Raw genomic sequence first — 18,979 nt, forward strand, 5'->3', positions numbered from 1 at the left:
TTCCATTCCCTTTATTTCATTTTTATGACGCAATTTTTGTGCCATACATTTATCTTTCTAGCATTCTGAAAATCTTTATGTTTGAAGTGAAGACTCTTTGAGTCGATGGCAGAGAATGAGTTGAAGGAACGTCTATCAGGTAAAACACAGCTCTGCACCGAGGGCCCAGACAAGTTACCTACTCCTCGGGTCATCTGCCTTTCTATTATCCCCAACTGAGTCGCTTTGCTGTACAGCAGCAATTATCACAACATTGTAAATCAACTCTACTTCAATGCAACTTTATTTATTTTTTATTTTTAATTTTGTCTTTTGTCTTTTTAGGGCCGCACCTGTAGCCTATGGAGGTTCCCAGGCGAGGGGTCAAATTGGAGCTATAGCTACAGCACAGCCACAGCAGCACCAGATCCGAGCTGTGTCTTCGACCTACACCACAGTCCATGGCAATGCCAGATCCTTAACCCACTGAGCAAGGCCAGGGATCGAACCCTCAATCTCATGGTTGCTAGTCGGATTCTCTTCCGCTGCACCACTACGGGAACTCCTCAGTGCAACTTTAAAAAATGAAAAAAAATCATTTCTGGCCTTTCCCCTTCCTACCTTAGTTCATGTTGAGCTGTTGACCTATTTATGTACCTTTACGGAGTCTTTTTTCTCTGTTGCAGAATAACCCCTTTAGTCTTAACTCTTCCAGGTTTTCTCCTAAGAAGAAGTATTGCTTTATTATCAGAAAAGAGCAAGATAAGGTCATTTTGTAAAATCTTAGTCTTTTCCATTCTGAACTTGCTATAGGAAGTCGGCTAATTCACCTCCTTCACAGAAGGGGCCTTAGACCCCCTAAGAGTGTTTGTGTTTCAGGCATCTTGATGGTGGTGCTTGGGGGGTGGGGGGAGGTCTGCAAATGTGGACCGAGGCCAAACCAAGCCCTTTTGGTACAGCCCAGGAGTTAAGAATTATTGTTACATTTTTATTTATTAAATTTTTGTTTTTTTAGGGCCGCACCCGCAGCATATGGAGGTTCCCAGGCTAGGGCTTGAATCAGAGCTGCAGCTGCAGGCCTACGCCAGAGCCACAGCAGCGCCAGATCTGAGCTTCGTCTGCAACCTACACCACAGCCCGTGGCAACGGCAGATCCCTAACCCACTGCTCGAGGCCAGGGATCGAACCCATGTCCTCATGGATGCTAGTCAGATTCATTTCCACTGAGACACAATGGGAACTCCTATTTTTGAAATTTTTTCAGCTAATGCAAATTACACGTGCTTTTTAAATGTACTTCAGGGGCATGTACTTCCGTGTTAGAAAGTCTGGTGTCCTGTCCTACATTCTGGGCGCTGTGCTTAAGTCCTTTTGTATTTCGAGGCAGGTACACATTCCCCGCGTGCATACATCACTGCCCCTCAGTGTGCCAGGGAGTGTGAGCCCACTGGCTTGAAGAGCGACTTTTTGGAGAGGTGTTGGGCACACCATAAAATTCGCTTGTTTGAAGTGCCCGAAATTGGATGGTTTTTAGCACCTTTACAGAATGGGACAGTCCCCACCAGTCTGATTTTAAAGCACTCCCATGGCCCTACAAAGAAACCTTGTCCCCTCTGCTCTCTTCTCCCCACTCCCCTGAGCCCTAGGGAATCATGGCTCGATCGTCTATCTCAGTAGACTTGTCTTTTCTGGGTATTTCACATACATAGAATCATATGGTTTTTGGTTTTTTGTTTTGATTCTGGCTTCTCCCGCTTAGCATAGTTTTTTTGTGTGTTCCGCTGAGTGGCAGCATGTATTCCTTCCTCTTTATTGTCCATGCATTTATCACAGTTGGCTTTTCCACTTAACAGTTGATGGGCATCTTTTGGCTGTTATGGAAATGCTGCTATAAATGCAAACGTGTAGGTCTTTGTAGGGACATATATTTTCATTTATTTTGGGTACACATCCAGGAGTGGGATTGTTGGGTGATTTGGTAAATCTAGGTCGACCGTGTAAGAAACTACCACACTATTTTCCAAAGTGGTTGCACCGTGTTGAATTTCCACTAGGGTGACGTGGGGGCGGGGGTGGGGGGCTGTCTCGGGCAGGGGGAGGGTCCAGTTTCTCTGAATTCTTGTGGACACTTAGAGTCTTTTTTATTTTAGCTGTCCTGGGGGGTGTGAAATGCTGTCTCATTGCGGTCTTGCTTTGTGTTTCTCTAACAACTACTGACGTTGAGCCTCTTTTCATGTACTTTTTGGCCATTTGTGTATCTTCTCTGGTGAAATATAGATTCAGATCTTTGCCTATTTTTTAATTTTTAAAAATTCTTTATTTAAAAATTTTTTTTTGCCTTTTGTCTTTTCAGGGCTGCACCCGTGGCATATGGAGGTTCCTAGGCTAGGGATCCAATGAGAGCTACAGCTGCCGGCCTGTGCCAGAGCCACAGCAACACCAGGTCTCAGCCGTGTCTGCGACCTGCATCACAGCTTACGGCAACGCTGGATCTTTAACCCACTGAACGAGGCCAGAGATCGAACCCGCAACTTCATGGTTCCTAGTCAGATTTGTTTCTGCTGTGCCACGATGGGAACTCCTATTTTTTAAATTGGGTTATGCACCCTCTTATTTGGGGGTTTTCTTTTTATTTATCACATACACTTTTGGTGTCATGTATTAGATGTCTTTACCCAAACCAAGGTCACAAAGATTGACTCTCATGCTTTCATCTAGCAGTTGTGTAGTTTGTATAGTTGTAGCTCTCTATTTGGGTCTCACATCTAGTTTGAGGACAAGGTTGAAATGAATCCTTTTGTATGTGGCTATTGCTTTCTCAGGCTCATCTTTTGAAAAGATGCAACACTGAATTGCTTTTGTTTGTCTTTCAAAAACCATTTGTGGAGTTCCCATCATGGCTCAGTGGTTAACAAGTCCCGACTAGGAACCATGAGATTTCGGGTTCTATCCCTGGCCTCGCTCAGTGGGTTAAGGATCCGGCATTGCCATGAGCTGTAGTGTAGGTTGCAGACGCAGCTCGGATCCCGCATTGCTGTGGCCCTGGCATAGGCCGGCAGCTACACCTGTGATTACACCCCTTGCCTGGGAATCTCCATGTGCTGCAGGTGCGGTCCTAGAAAAAGACAAAAAAAAAACCCAGAGCACCATTTGTCTATACATGTCTGAGTGTGTTTCTGGTCTCTCTCTCTGTTCCACTGGGGAACAGAAAAACGTCTATTTTTATCAAAAATATTTTTAAAAAGATTCTTTAAGTCTTAAAATTTGATTTACCTGAATACCATTTTGTCAGTCCTTTATCAGACCAGTTTCGATGGGTGAGGGGGAACAGGGCAGCCTTGGCCTTCAGCAGTGGACGTTGCCCTCTGTGTTAGTCATTCAGCAGTGTTTATTTAGCTCCAACTGTGTGACAGGACACAGTGCCAGGTACTCACTCTCACAGATGCCCTAGTGGCCCTGGAGCCAAAGACAAACCCCTGGCTTGGAAGTGGTGGGATGGAGCTCATCAGTCCATCTCCTGAGTGTCTCTTTTTTCTCCATCCCTGGGGAGGCCCCCAGGGCCCATAGCCAAGGGCACGGCTCAGGTCACAGGCAAAGCACAGATGACTAATCTTTTATTTATTGAATACAGCTTCTTTGTCTATTGTATGAAAGGCACTGAGTGAACATGAGGCATTTACAGGAGGGCCTAAGACACGGTCCTGTCTGTTCGAGGGGCTTGTACTTACGTATGTCATGTACATAAAACCGTTCTTTAAGGAGAATGGTGATCAGTGTCCTGGTATAAACCATGGAATAGGGGAGTGCAGCAGAGGGAAGCCTTTCACGGTTTGGGTGACACTGGAACTTGACCTTGAAGGAAAAGTAAGGATCAGTAGCTGGAGGAGGAGTGGGGACAGAACAGCATTTGGGGGGAGTTCCTGTTGTGGCTCAGGGGGTTAAACGCTGACTAGTATCCATGAGGACGCTGTTTTGATACCTGCCCTTGTGCAGTGGGTTAAGGAACCGGCATTGCCGTGAGCTGTGGCTTAGGTCACAGAGGCAGCTTGGATTCCAAGTTGCTGTGGCTGTGGTGTAGGCCAGCAGCTGTAGCTATGACTCAGCCCTTAGCCTGGGAACTTCCATATGCTGCAGGTTTGACACTAAAGTGAAAAAAAAAAAGCAGAGGATTTCCGTGAGTACAAGTAGGGAACTTGTACTTGACTGGGGCGGGGGGGTCGGGGGGTTGCAAATGTGACCTCCAGGATTCAGCCGGACTCGTTTCAGATTCCCTAAGCCCTTGGGGTTGGGACAGCTCTCCTGTTAGGGCACTGGGCCAATTTACCCCCAGCTGTGTCTTGGGTCCACCTTTGGAAATGTAGCCCCTGTCCAGCTAGGTGGTCCTGGCTCAAGCCTCCTCTTGTTTAAAAGACGGGGCTTGAGGGAAGATAACCTCCACTACGATTTTCGGCTTTATTTTATTTTTTTAATTGGCTGCATCTGCAGCATATGGACATTCCCAGGCTAGGGGATCGGGTCTGTGCCACAGCAATGCGGCATCCGAACCCCACTGCCCACTGAGCAAGGCCAGGGATCGAATCCGCATCCTCGTGGATACTAGCTGAGCCGCAAGGGAACTCCAAGATTTTAGGCTTTCGTATGCGACCTCAATGCGCACGCCCTCTGATTCTGGCCGGGAACACCCAGGCTGGCTGTTGAGCCTCTTTGCTCCACGGATCTCTGTGGAATGGATTGGGATCTGGAAATCCGGCAAAACCAGAATGCCATTTTGCAGGTGATCACTTGAAGGAATTGGTGGCGTCTTTGGAATTTTTTGTCTTCCCACCGAAGGGACAATTCCATGGCAGAGATTTAATCTTTAACGACCGCGTGTAGAACATTTGTCGATTTTGTTTTCCGTTAGGTTGTTAACGGAATGAAGCCATGTTTATGATCCCATCCCAGCCGAGCCACTCCCTCCCTCGAGGTGTTTATTTTGGAAACTAGATGTCCTGGTTCTGGGGGCTTGGAGTTTCATCGGGTTTAAGGAACCGTTTGAGCAGGAAGAGGTTTGAAGCGCTGGCCTGGGTGGGAGCCAAGGGCAGCGGAATCACGTCATCTGGGGGTGTCGTTAAAAATAGATCCCGTGTTCACCCCCTGCGACAGTTGTCTTGATCGCAGTCCCGGATTGCGTCCAAGCTTTCCTGCGGGGGATGCCCCAGTTGTTCTCGGTGGTGTGCTTGTTAGGACTTGGGGGGACGAGCGTGTGTGTAAAGAGTGCATTCGCTGCGTATGAAGTTTCAGCTGTTGTCACGGCCTCAGAAGTATAAACTATACTCCCCAGAGACCCTTAGTGTTTCCAGTCCTGGGGACTCAAAGAGGGATGAAGCCACCACTTGTGTGTCCCCACCTGCCCCCCAGCCCAACCAAAGAGCCCCCTCCCCCTCCCCTGAGGGGTCTCACTCAGTGTCCAGGACGGGACAGGGAAAGGGCTGGTGTTGGTGTGACCAGAAGACAGCCCTGCCGGCTGGCTCCCCCCGAGCCCTCCCCACAGCACCTGCCTGCCCACCCATTCCCTCCCAGCCTGAAGCCTGACTCTCAGCCTCATTGTCACCCTTCCAGCAAGTGGAAGGGCTCAGTTAGTTGTTTGCTTTCTTGTGTGCCCTGAGATTGGAATTATTTTTGCTCTAAACAGCTCTGTTGTAAAAGGTGTTTTTTAAATTGAAGTATACTTGATTTACAGTGTTGTGTTAATTTCTGTTGTACATCAAAGTGACTCAGTCATGTAGAAACACACACACACACACACACACACACACACACACACACACATATACACACAACTCCCTGAGCAAGGCCAGGTATCGAATCTGCATCCTCATGGATGCTAGTCGGGTTCTTGACCTGCTGAGCCACAATGAGACGCCTCTATTTTTACTGATTTTTATTTTCAAACATTTAATTGGAGTGTAGTTGATTTACGATGTTGGATTAGTTGCAGGTGTACTGCAAACTGAACCTGTTACACGTATATACATGTCCCTTCTTTTACAGATTGTTTTCTCATCTAGGTCTCTACAGAGAATGGCCCTGTGCTCACAGCAGGTCCTTGCTGGTTATCTGTTTTATATATAGGAGTGTGTATATGTTAATCCCAAACTCCTAATCCCCCTACCCCGTGATATCCTTGTTAAAGTGGCAGGTGCAGTCACGCCACATGCCCGGCCACCTTCCCCCCTCTGGGTCCCCCACCCCAGTCTCTTGGCTCCTGGGACCCTTCTTTCCTGGGTCTCCCCCCACCCTCCAACCAGCTGGCCTGCCTCTCTCTTCTGGTTCTTAGCCCCATCTTTGTGGGAGGGCTCAGTTCACCTGCTGTCATCCATCCTGCAGGCCTCATTTCTTACCTTCGCACTGTAGGAGTCAGTGATACCCAGGCGCCGGATGGGTACTCAGTAAATACTTAGCGACCTCAGCTGTGTTGGATGGAGCTCAGTAAACACTTAGTGACCTCGGCTGCAGCTCCAGGGTAGCAGGAAGCTGAAATCCGGGAGGTCAGATTTTTGTGGAATTTGTCTGGCTTGACATCAACCACAACAGAGTCAGACTTTGGAAAAAGGCGTCCTGAAACATTACATAAGCAGCTCTGTGAGGATCTGAGCTTCAGAGTTGAATTTGATGTAGCCCACGTAAAGTCTGACAATTGTAAGTTAAGGTACGGCTTTGAGAGTTGTGTGCGGAACAGTTAAGCCATTTAGGTGATGCAGACCTGGTGTAATCTAATAAATAGAACTGAAGTATTGCCTCTGTGGCCACCCTGAGCATCTGGTTTAGCATCTACGCCCACCCCAGCCCCCGGCCCCACCTTATTTCCCTTCCTTAGGAAATTCTTCTTGGGCAAAGACGGGCGCCTTCTGGGGGTAAAGGCAGGTGCAGTGCGCACATCGCCGAGCGCTGCAAAATCCTGCGAGTGCTGCGTGCAGCCCAGGAAGGGGTGCTTCGTCCTTGTTACGTAATTCCAGTTATATAATGTAATCCCGGGGTACCTCAAAGTGCCTTCACTTTGCTCATCACCGCCTCGAGCACTATTTATCCAGACAGCGTTCTGTCCCCCAGGGAGAGAATATCCAAAATGAGAAGAAGGAATGTTTTATTAAAAGATGAAAACGGAAGGTTATGACTGTTGGCAGGTGGCATAATCATCTGTGAAGGAACGTTACCAGGCCAGATGTCTGTGACTCAGACTTTGGGCAAAATAAGAGGCATTTCTGTGTCAGCTTAACTATTTAATTCTGTACTTTTTTTTTAAAACCCCAGTTGATCACATGATCAGATATCTCTCTTGAACCCCAGGTATTTCCATTTGGTTCATCCATGACCACGCCTTCCCCATAATATAGATTTTTAATTTTTATCTAACATTCTTTTATCCCATTCTTTTGTACTGAGGAAAATGAGCCAGAATTTATAAAGCATTTATGCAGGTGCGAGTAATAACTCATTATTTATGTATTTTTGTTAGTAATGGTGACATTTCTTTTCCATAGCGTGATAAAGATAATAATGATGTCTTACCTTTTTGGGTATGTTTTTCATTACAGTAATTCTCTGGATCTTCCGAATAATCACTTTAGACAGGAAAAATAAGCAATATTCCATAAAAGATGAGTCAGGGTTTTTTCAAACATTACAGAAGCTAAATTCATCTATTTCTGTAATTTTTCCCTAAAATTCTTAAGGAACTAAGCCACAAAGCTTAAGAGCAGCTTTTCATTTTACATATTTTCTTTAAAGTTAACATGTTCTTTTTTTTTTTTTTTTTTTTTTTTTTTTTTTTTTTTTTTTTTTTGTCTTTTGTCTCTTTAGGGCTGCACCGGCAGCATGTAGAAGTTCCCAGGCTAGGGGTCCAGTTAGAGCTTTAGCTGCCGGCCTGTAGCACAGCCTCAGCAACGCCAGATGCTTAACCCACTGATTGAGGCCAGGGATCGAACCCACATCCTCATGGATACTAGTTGGGTTTGTTAACTACGGAGACTCAACAGGAACTCCAACATGTTCATTTTTTTAAATGATGACAATTTTATTTTCAGCTCATAGCATTTTTGCTCTCTAGTTTGAAAAGGAGGCCTTCTGTTTTCAAATTTTTCTTTTTCTTTTTTGTCTTTTTGCCATTTCTTGGGCCCCTCCCATGTCATATGGAAATTCCCAGGCTAGGGGTCGAATTGGAGCTGTAGCCGCCAGCCTTCACCAGAGCCACAGCAACGCAGGATCTGAGCTGCATCTGCGACCTACACCACAGCTCATGGCAACGCCGGATCCTTAACCCACTAGAGCGAGGCCAGGGATCGAACCTGCAACCTCATGGTTCCTAGTCGGATTTGTTAACCACTGAGCCACGACGGGAACGCCTCAAATTTTTCTTTTGCAAGTGAGAAAAGAGGCCCAGAGAGTGTGGGTGACTGGTTCATGAGACCTATGGCAGAGGCAAGGCTAAGTGTAACCTATGTTTTGTCTTTTCCTAACTTGGTTTGGCCTGCCATGATGCCTGTCTTCTTTAAACATACCTAATTTTCTTTGCTGCTGCATAAATAAGGTGGTGAGAAGTGACACCTCGTTGTGGAACATGTCCCTGAGGGGATGGGTTGGTTTAGGCTGGCAAGATTGTTTTCCTGTGAACTGAGTGTTCAGAATCACACCCCATCTTGAACTGTCCTGGAAAGAGAAAGAGACAGGACATGGATCTGGACTGAAATACGACTCGGGCAGGGCTGCCTGGGTAAAGGGCCCAGAGCGAGTGGCCTTCAAGGCGCCGTGTATGGGTTACTGCCCTGGGGCCCCGTCCTGATGGTGGTCCTGGGTCCCCTTGTCCCTTCTGAAGATGGCAGGCCTTGGAGTTCCCGTCGTGGCGCAGTGGTTAACGAATCCGACTAGGAACCATGAGGTTGCGGGTTCAGTCCCTGCCCTTGCTCAGTGGGTTGACGATCTCGAGTTGCCGTGAGCTGTGGTGCAGGTCGCAGACGTGGCTCGGATCCTGCGTTGCTGTGGCTCTGGTGTAGGTTGGTGGCTATGGCTCTGATTAGACCCCTAGCCTGGGAATCTCCATATGCAAAATGACATTCATATAGATGTTATCTCTCCTGTTCCTGTTAAGGATTTGAGACTTAGTCTGCTTTCTGGTTACACTGGAGATATTTAGATTTAGATGCATCGAGGCCCATGAGACTCACAAGCTGATATTCCTGCTGCCTGGCCCAGCACGGTGGGTTAAGGATCTGGTGTTGCCACAGCTGCATTGTAGGTCATAACGTGGCTTGGATGTGATCCCTGGCCCAGGAAATCCATAAAAATGAAATACACAAGCTTAGTTCTTCTGCCTTTTTTATTTTTCCCGGCCTCACCTGCAGCATATGGAGGTTTCCAGGCCAGGGATAGAATCCCAGCCATGGCTGCGATCTATGCTGTAGCTGTAGCAACACTGGATCCTCTAACCCACTGGTGGGGGATTGAACCTTCACCTCTGCAGTGACCCTGCCTTGTTTTTTTCCCAGTCGGATTCGTTTACACCGCACCACGATGGGAACTCCCTTGCCCTGTTTTTTTAATTGAGGTATAATTAAAAAATAGCATTAGGAGTTCCCATCGTGGCTCAGTGGTTAACACACCCTACTGGGATCCATGAGGATGTGGGTTTGACCCCTAGCCTTGCTCAGTGGTTTAAGGATCTGGTGTTGCTGTGAGCTGTGGTGTAGGTCACAGATGTGGCTCGGATCCCACGTTCCTGTGGCTGTGGTGTAGGCTGGCAGCTGTAGCTCCAATTAGACCCCTAGCCTGGGAACCTCCATATGCTGCGGGTGTGGCCCTAAAAAGACACACACACAAAAAAAATTTAAAAGAAAATAATGTTAGGAGTTCCCGTCATGGCACAGTGATTAACAAATCCGACTAGGAACCTGAGGTTCGATCCCTGGCCTTGCTCAGTGGGTTAAGGATCCGGCGTTGCCGTGAGCTGTGATGTAGTTTGCAGACGCAGCTCGGATCCCAAGCTGCTGTGGCTCTGGCATGGGCCAGCGGCTACAGCTCCAATTAGACCCCCAGCATGGGAACCTCCATAGGCGGTGGGAGCGGCCCTAGAAAAGGCAAAAAGACAAAAATAAATAAATTAATTAATTAAATAAATGAAAGAAAGAAAGAAAGAAAATAATGTTGCATTGGTTTCAAGTGTACAACTTGATATTTGTGTATATTGCAAAATGGTCACCACAAGTCTAGTTACCACCCATCACCAGACAGATTTAACTTGGGGGATTTATTCTTTTGGCAGCTCTCAAGCGCGTGCTGCAACGTGATTCACTGTAGTCACTGTGCTTTCCGCTTTATGTGACATCCCCATGACTTATCTTTGAACTGGAAGCTTGTACCTTGTGACCCGTTTCATCTGTCTCACCCACTCCCCATGCCCCCTCCCCTCTGACAACCACCAGTTTGATGCTGAGTATCTATGATTCTTGTTTTGTTTTGCTCATTTGTTGTTTTTTAGATTTAACTTGTAAGTGAAATCATATGGTATTTGTTCTTTCTCTGACTTACTTCACTAAGTATGATCATCTCTAGGTCCCTCCATGTTGCTGCAGATGGCGTTATTCAGTTCTTTTTTATGGCTGTGTAATATTCCATTGTATATATAGGCCACGTCTTCTTTATTTGTTTATCCATCAATGGACACTCTTCTGCCATGTTTTTAAGTAGGCCCTTCGCCAGGTACATTCAGGCTGCTGGGTTGGAATGAGACAAGTGAATTCTTACATTGCTCTCATGTGTGACTAGATAATTAAGTATTAGGACTCATTTCATTAAGATGCTTATTTGCTTGCATGTGTGTTGTGTATGACATAGATGTGTTCCTGAAAAGACCTGTGGAAATTTGTTCATCTCTGAAATGTAATTGAGCATTTGAGAGGATTGTCATTTAATAGTATTTATTTAGTGGAAAGTAAATATTTTATGGAAGGGATAATCTGTTTGTAACTTATTTGGACATTTATGGATTTTCTAAATAAGGATCATCTAAAATGTGTTATGATATGATCTTTTTTTAGAGAACTGAAGTGTAAATCTTTCTTTCACTGTTATGTAATTATCTTAACACCAAAGAGTCAGCTGATGTTCTTTGGAAATTAGGAAATCAAAATAAAAATACTGATTTGTGAAAATGGGCCACTGTGTTAAAAGTAATTTGATCCAGGTTCTCGTGGCTCAGAAGGTTAAGGACCCGACATTGACTCTGTGTGGGTGTGGGTTTGATCTTTGGCCTTGCTTAAGGATCCAGCGTTTTCACAAGCTGTGGTGTAGGCAGCAGCTTCAGCTTCGATTTGACCCCTAGCCCAGGAACTTTCACATGCCACAGGTGGGGCCCTAAAAAGAAAAAAAAGAAAGAAAGAAAAAAGAAAAGTAATTTGATTCAGTTTGAGGTTTGCTATTTATAGGTACTGTTAGCATTATTAGTTACTTAGAGCTTTTGGGCCTGAGTTTAATACTTACATTATGTGCCATTAATGATGCATAGTTGGGTAATTGAATATTAAATTAATTGAGTGTTAAAAGGTTTTGTACCTTAGGCAGAAATTCTCAAAATACTTGTTATAGGAGCTGGTAGCTTTGATGTGAAGCTTTTAAGGGAATTTTTTCTTCACGAACCAGAAATATTTTCATGCAGGAGTTCCCCCTGTGGTGCAGTGGGTTAGGGATCTGGTGTTGCCATAGCTGTGGTGTAGGTTGCAGCTGTAGTTATGTCATGGGAGTGGCAAAAAAAAAAAAAGGGTTTCCATGCAAAACATGTTCATAGACAGTTAAGATGATAAAGTTTAGTGGTACTTAAGCTACATTTTTAGAATTGGCAGGCTTAACCATCAAAGGCTTGCTTCTAGTTCATATTAGGCCCTTTCTTGCTGGTTGCTCTGCCATCAGAGAGTTTGGATCTTTTCATTACTTTCTGCTGTAATAAATAAATAAAATGTAATAAAGCACAAAGGAGTTTAACTCATACGATCAGCCTTCAGAGTATATCATGGATGGGGCACGTGTAGGGCTGCGCCCGTGGGCCGCAGGTGGGATGCTGGTCCCGGCCTCTTCCTGGACCACTTCTTTGGCTGCTTTCCTGAGAGTGGCACTAAGTAACACAGCCTGGAGTCACCCCAAGGCAAGAATGTGGAAATGGGCCAGCCCAGAGTGGGATGGCCACCCCGGCAGCCTGCTGTGACCCTTGGGGGTCTGGCAGGAGCCTTAGTGTGCACTAGGCATTGGCAGAAGGTACACCGGTGTGGCACACTGAGCAGAACTTTGGGGAACCCTTGGTGGTTTAGCTCTGCAGTCACAAACTTAGAGGTTCCCAGCAGCAGAGAAGTTTAAGGATCCTGCATTGTCACTGCTGAGCTGTGAGTTTGATCCCTGGCCTGGGAATTTCTGTATGCCACAAGCACAGCTAAAAAATTTAAGAAATAAAATAACAGGCTTGGAACCCAGGCCTACGGACGGGAGGGAGAAGCTGTTATGGGTTGAGTATTAGCTTTCTGTTAATGTAGATGTGCTTATGAAAACTCCCTGCCAGAGTACCCTTTGTGGCTGGGCAGGTTAAGAACACGACTTCCTGTCCATGACGATGTGGGTTCGATCCCTGGCCTCTCTCAGTGGGTTAAGGATCTGGCGTTACTGCAGGTTGTGGCGTAGGTGGCAGATGTAGCTCAGATCTGGTGTTACCATGGCTTGGTGTAGGCCAGCAGCTATTGCTCTTATTCTACCCCTAGCCTGGGAACTTCCTGCCACGGGAAAGTTTACGTTGTGTGGTGGAATTTTGGACAGAGGTCTTACAACTTCACATATATGAATTTTAAAGAACTTTTAAATTTTAAAACCATCATACACTCACAAGAATTTTTATTTTTATTTATTTATTTTTTTAAATAGTACGTAGAATCTCATGTACGCTTTACCCAGCTTAGCATCTGTGGACTTTCCAGATGTGGAATGTGTACCTTTGGCTTCCCGGATCTTGTGGCCCAGAGGTTGGGAAAACTATGGGGGAGGGGGGGGCCCCATGTAAAAACTATCCCCTCTTGCTAATGTGGCTCTGTTTGCTGCACCAGAAATTGTAATTCAGCAGAGTTCCCTGGTGGCCTACCAGGTGAAGTATCTGACTTTGTCACTGCAGTGACTCGGGCTTGATTGTCCTGGCCCTGGGAACTTCCACATGCCAAGGGTGAGGCCAAAAATAAACAAACAAACAAAAAAAGGAATCATAATTCAGGTCAGAGCACTGCCTGTACTTTAAAAATCAGAACTCTGTGTAGTTGGCTTTTATTTGTTCTGATATGTTTAAAAATGTAATACTTCTCCTTGTCCTTATGAATTATTAATCTGAAAGTTACTTTGGCTTTTTTTTTTTTTTTTTTTTTTTTTTTTTGCTTTTTAGGGAGCTTCAGCCACACTGCAGCCACAGCAACACCTCAGCCATAGCAACACCAGATCCTTAACCCACTGAGCGAAGTCAGGGATTGAACACACAACCTCATGGTTCCTAGTCAGATTCATTTCCACTGTGCCACGATGGGAACTCCTTTTTCGCTTTTAAATTTTCCTTTTTAAATAGTGAAAGAATCCAAACCTTTTTGGAATTACTGCAGGAATGAATACATGGGGTGTCCCATGTGCAGTGTCCCTTGTTCCCCTTCCTTGTTGGAGTATCAAGGGTGATTGTGGCTTCTAGGATCAAGCGTTCTCAATTGCTTTTCTTCCCGTAGGTTCGGAAACATGTGAACGACCTCTACGAAGACTTAAGGGACGGACACAATTTGATCTCTCTTTTAGAGGTTCTTTCGGGAGACACCTTGGTAAGTTTTCAATTTTCTAATTTATCCTGAAGAACTTGAAACCCTCTTTTGCATAGGACTCATCTGTTTCCAGCACAGATTGTTCAGATTTTTGCAGCATTCATCTTTAGCGCTGCTGCGAATCTTGCCTGCAAAAAGTGTTCTGGTTCGGTCCCTAAGCATTTTCCGACTTCAAATGATGTGACTTCTGGAGGCGGAAGCACTTCGATGACCTTGCTTATGTAATTAGTTCTATAATTAAAATAAGACTTTTGTTCTTGCTTCTTTTTTCCTTTTGGGTTTTGTGTTGTTGGTTTTTTTTTTTTTTTTTTTTTGATCGGAAGTTGGATGCATACTATAACTAACTTATTGAAAGACTCACAAAGAGCAAGGAGATAAGCATCGCTTTCTGAAAACTGGTCTAACCCCGTCCACAAGTGTCATCTCCTTTTTTTGTGAACGCCCCTTCCCCTTCCTGGTTACCTGTTCTCCTTCATTATGTTCTGTTCATGCTCTTCTTTTCATTTCTGGTCTGTCTTGTGTCTTTGCTGTCCTATCTTCTGTCTGTTATATTCATTAGCCAAGGGAGCGAGATTTTTTGAAGACCTTACGATTGGTGAGTGCCACAGAAGCATGCGCGTATGAACAGCATGACGATGTGGAGGATGAGGATAAGGGGGTAGGTGTCAGCCCCCATAACTCAACTAACCTAGTCCAGTGCGGTGAGCACTAATGTGATAGCGAGTAACCCCTGGGTTCGGGCTCCTTCTTAGCACCCTGGAGAAAGGACCAGAACCCTCAGTGAGGTGGATGTGTGTGCACCAAAAAATTGGACAGAGGATGTATGTTCTCTTTCCATGGATTGATTGATGACTGCCCTGCATGGTATTGGCATCTCTGTACTTGAATCATAGGATGGGAGTTTAGCTACGGAAGTCGATATACATCTTGTATAAGTATGGACGTCTTACGACCAGCCTGCTCATGTTTATGCCAATCTATTTCCACTTCCGAAATTGATACTTCAGACATAACAATGACCTGTTGCTTAATTTGACGGAACTTATGGACATTTCTGTAATGTTTAAGAGTATGCTGGGGGGTACCCTGGTGGCGAAGCAGAGCAGGTTAAGGATCTGCCATTGTCACCGCGGGTTCGAACCCTGGCCCTGGAACTTCCCCATGCTGTGGGTTTGGACCAAAAAAAGTTTGTTTTAAATCATATCTATTGGTAGTAGGTAGTCGATGGCCCTTCTTTACCTATCTTCACGCATCTGGATTTACTTAGGGGGCATGTTTTAAACACTAGAGTCCTGACAGAGCTGTTTAACCCCTGGGATGCTCAGTTGACCCACCTCTGTTTGTAAGACAGATGTGCTTCTTGTGTCATCACATCTCTAGTGCCCCAGTGTCATGGAACTTGTGCTTTTTGGACCCATTGGGGAGTTCATCAGCCTCATGTCTCCCATTAGATGGAACTTACTTTCCCATCCCGTGTGATCTGCCGGCTGTTCCATTCTGCTGCCTTTGGCTGAGGCCACCTGTTTCTGTTTGAGCAGCTCAGCTGTCAGTTATTTTTTCTCTTTGGAAGATTTTATGTGGTACATTCCAGCTCCATTCTTTGTATTTTTGTTGAACATTTTCTCAGCTCTGTTTCCTTGTTTTCCTTCTGCTAACGTGTCACGTTTCTTAAGGGAAACGGCATCAAGGAAAAAGAACGATGAGTTGTCGGTTTTCCTGAAGCAGCAAATCACATGTCCATCCCCAGGCAGTGTAACCCTGTGATAAAGAGCCCAGCCGATTTTGTGCAAAAGCGCAAATAAAATACAGAGGAAATAGATTACCTGGCTTTAATTGCTTTTCTCTTGTCCTCTGTCATGGCTAAGTAAAACTCCACTGGCTTTCTCCTTCTTGGTGATTTTTTATACTAACTGCATGCTGCTTTTTATATCACTTTCATTAACATGCCATGCCTAGTTAATCATGAAGACCTTCCTGGCAATAGTCAGAGTTTATTAAGAAGGCAAAATGGGGAATGGTATTTAATTCTTGTTGTGCATCCATAGCTAAAAAGTCTAGGCTAGAATTGTAGTATAGTAACTATATAAACTTTGTATGTGCTATCGTATTTTCTCTTTTCCTTTTAAGAAAGGAAGAAAATGTTTTGAATAAAGCATCTGTTTATATAAAATGTTTTGAATAAAGCATCTGTTTATATAAAACACATTCAGAAAAATCCCTAGTATAAATTCAATCTCAGACAATGCAAAAAAAATTAAAAATACCATTTTAAAAGTTTAATGGATTTACCCAAACAGTAAATATTGTCTTGACGTAGTAAGATGAGCATAAAGTATATTTGTATCGTATATTCAGCATGAGTATACTTAGCATGGTCAGTGGCATCAGAAACTACAGTGTTTTTTATACCTTGCATTTTTTTATTCTTAGCCCCGAGAGAAAGGTCGGATGCGTTTTCACAGACTACAGAATGTACAAATTGCACTTGACTATTTGAAAAGACGCCAGGTATGATGTTTTTCAAAGACTATACACGTAACTGAACAAATCTGCGTAGCACCATGTTGGGGTATGAAGAAGTTAAATTTGCAGATTATGATAATTAAACTTGTGCTTTTGTGAGACAGATATTTTAAAATGATTTTAAACATTTGTTCCAAAGAAAAGGAAGTTAATAGTGGGCATAAGTCCAGAGCAATCATAAGTGGCTACATTTCTATCTGAATAAGAGCTGCTGATTTTCCTTCCTTGGGAATTGGAACACTTTTGCCAAGGAAGTTAATTTAATGACATTGTAGTAGCAATAGAATGTTAAGAATGTGAAGAGTTCTTAGTTGTGGGGAGACAATATTTTTTTATGCTCACCTTATAAAATTATGTTATTTTTATAAAAGCTAACTTTATATAATACTTCAAAAAACTTTGCATCTGTATTTTTCATACTTAGTAGTGAGGAGGCAATAGTTGCTTTTTTTTTTCTGGGCTACAGAGTGCAGTGGCTTCATGTGGGATCTCAGTTCCCAGACCAGGGAACAACCAATAGATGATTTTTTTTTTTTTTAATGAGTAGCTAAAACTGGGTAATTTATAAGTGGTTAAAAATAAAAGTTCTGGGAGTTCCCATTGTGACTCAGCACATTAAGAACCCAGCTAATATCCATGAGGATGCTGGTTCAATCCCTGGCGTCGCTCACTTGGTTGAGGATCTGACTTTGCTGTGAGCCGTAGTGTAGGTCACAGATGCAGCTTGGATCTGGTGTTGCTGTGGCTGTGGTGTAGGCTGGCAGCTGCAGTTCCAATTTGACCCCTAGCCTGGGAACTTCCATATGCTGTGGATGTGTCCCTAAAAAGAGGGGGAAAATAGCCAGTTCTGGAATCCTCCTGTGGCTCAGAGGGTTAAGTACCCATCGGTGTCACTCTGTGGCTCCAGTCGCTGCTGTGGTGCAGGCTCATTTCCTGGCCTGGGAGCTTCCACATGCCATGGGTGTGGCCATAAAAAGAAAAATTAAAAAACAAACAAAAAGACAATTTTGACAGCAATCCCCAACTGACTTGAGGTTTCAGAAGAAATCATAGAAAAGAATGAGCAACGTCTTGGACTTGATCTTGGTTAGTTAACACTGTGTGTCATAGTGATATAAGCCAAATAATTGGTAATTTTCAATGAGTAGAAAAAAAGAGATAAAGAAACTCAGGAGAACTGAAATTTACTGAAAAAAATGAAAAAGAAAGGGAGGGCCAGGAGGACAAAGAGACCCTGTCTGTTATTAATCCTCCATTTAGCTTCTTATGAACATCGAAATGGTTTTAGTTATTAAATGCTAGCAATTACTCTGTACTTATATTTTAGTAAATTTTATTGGTATTTGCCTTACCATTCTTAATTCTAGTGGAAGTTTCCAGAAGGACTAATGGTTAATTATGTCTCCTTGTCGAAATATTTTTGGCAGTGATTTGTCCAGGAAAGAAAATCTTAGGTGTTATTGTCTTTAATTCATGATATTTTGATTTGTTTTAATTCTTTTTCCAGGAAGTAAATGTTAGATACCATCATGACATTTATTTACCTGAATGTGTAATTTGACAGTTGATAAGCTTTAAGTCTGACTATTATATTATTTTTAAAGTTTTGAATCGTTTTCTAGTGACATATATTTATCTACCTTGGTAACAATTTATGGCAGACAAATAGAATAATAATGCTAGAGGTTGGGGGTTTTTTTACACTCGTTGTGACAGAAGTGTGAGAAAGTTATTATTATTTGATGGTTTGGAATAGTTTCCTACCTATTTGTTAAAAGAAAGCTTATTTTCAAAAGACAAAATTATTTCTGGGAGTTCCCGTTGTGGTGCAGCGGAAACAAATCCGACTAGTATCCATGAAGTTGTGGGTTTGATCCCTGGCCTTGGCTCAGTGAGTTAAGGATCTGGCGTTGCCATGAGCTGTGGTGTAGGTTGCATACTCGGCTCGATCCTGTATTGCTGTGGCTGAGGTGTAGGCCAGCAGCTGCAGCTCTGATTTGACCCCTTGCCTGGGAACTACCATATGCCATGGGTGCAGCCCTAAGAGACCAAAAAAAAAAAAAAAAATCTGATTTTAAAATTTTTAGGATTTCTTGCTTGAGTTGTGTTTTTGTTTTGACAAGTGTACTTTTAATGCTTGTTGTAGAAGACAAAACCAAAATAATACTAATTTTTTTTTGTAGTTACTCTATATTTAAAATCTAAAGTGAGTGGGGATGGGGGTAAAACAGTATTTTAAGGGTTATTAGTATTTAAATTTCTCAGGCTTTCTTTGTATGTGTAATGTAGAGTCACGTTTATGTAAGTAACAATGACTCGTGCTGGTTTGAAAAAACTGTTTTCTCTCTTCTTCACAAATAAAACAGGTGAAATTAGTGAATATTAGAAATGATGACATAACAGATGGAAATCCCAAATTGACTTTGGGATTAATATGGACAATAATTTTGCACTTTCAGGTAAGCCCGATTTTCCTACTTGTCATTTCATTTCGCCTCATTGCTAATTTTCAAGTGGTTCCTATGAAGGATGTGAATTCTGCATTCACATCCAAGGGAAGAAAATTAATTTCAGATTTGTTTCTTAAACCATAATTTGTATTGTTCCTTTCTGTAACA

The 18,979-nt window shown here is 43.7% G+C and overlaps 1 protein-coding gene across 36 annotated transcripts in view; it reads left to right on the forward strand.

Annotated features, from left to right (window-relative positions):
- DST (dystonin) overlaps positions 1-18,979 on the forward strand; it is a 488,220-nt gene that overhangs the window by 227,490 nt on the left and 241,751 nt on the right. For 19 of the 36 annotated variants that reach the window (XM_013977745.3, XM_084967822.1, XM_084967805.1 and 16 more), the window contains 3 exons: positions 13,749-13,838; positions 16,269-16,346; positions 18,728-18,820. In XM_013977745.3, the coding sequence (XP_013833199.2) occupies positions 13,749-13,838; positions 16,269-16,346; positions 18,728-18,820 (261 nt within the window). Of the gene's footprint in view, positions 1-13,748; positions 13,839-14,397; positions 14,434-16,267; positions 18,287-18,331; positions 18,821-18,979 lie in introns of those variants that run through there. The other 17 variants (XM_084967821.1, XM_021098569.2, XM_084967788.1 and 14 more) reach the window with 2 other exon arrangements.

The sequence above is a fragment of the Sus scrofa genome, chromosome 7, assembly GCF_054392235.1.
Source record: "Sus scrofa isolate SSC_HxYL_T2T_F1_AM1 chromosome 7, Sscrofa_HxYL_maternal_Yorkshire_Landrace_v2.0, whole genome shotgun sequence".
Taxonomy (NCBI): domain Eukaryota; kingdom Metazoa; phylum Chordata; class Mammalia; order Artiodactyla; family Suidae; genus Sus; species Sus scrofa.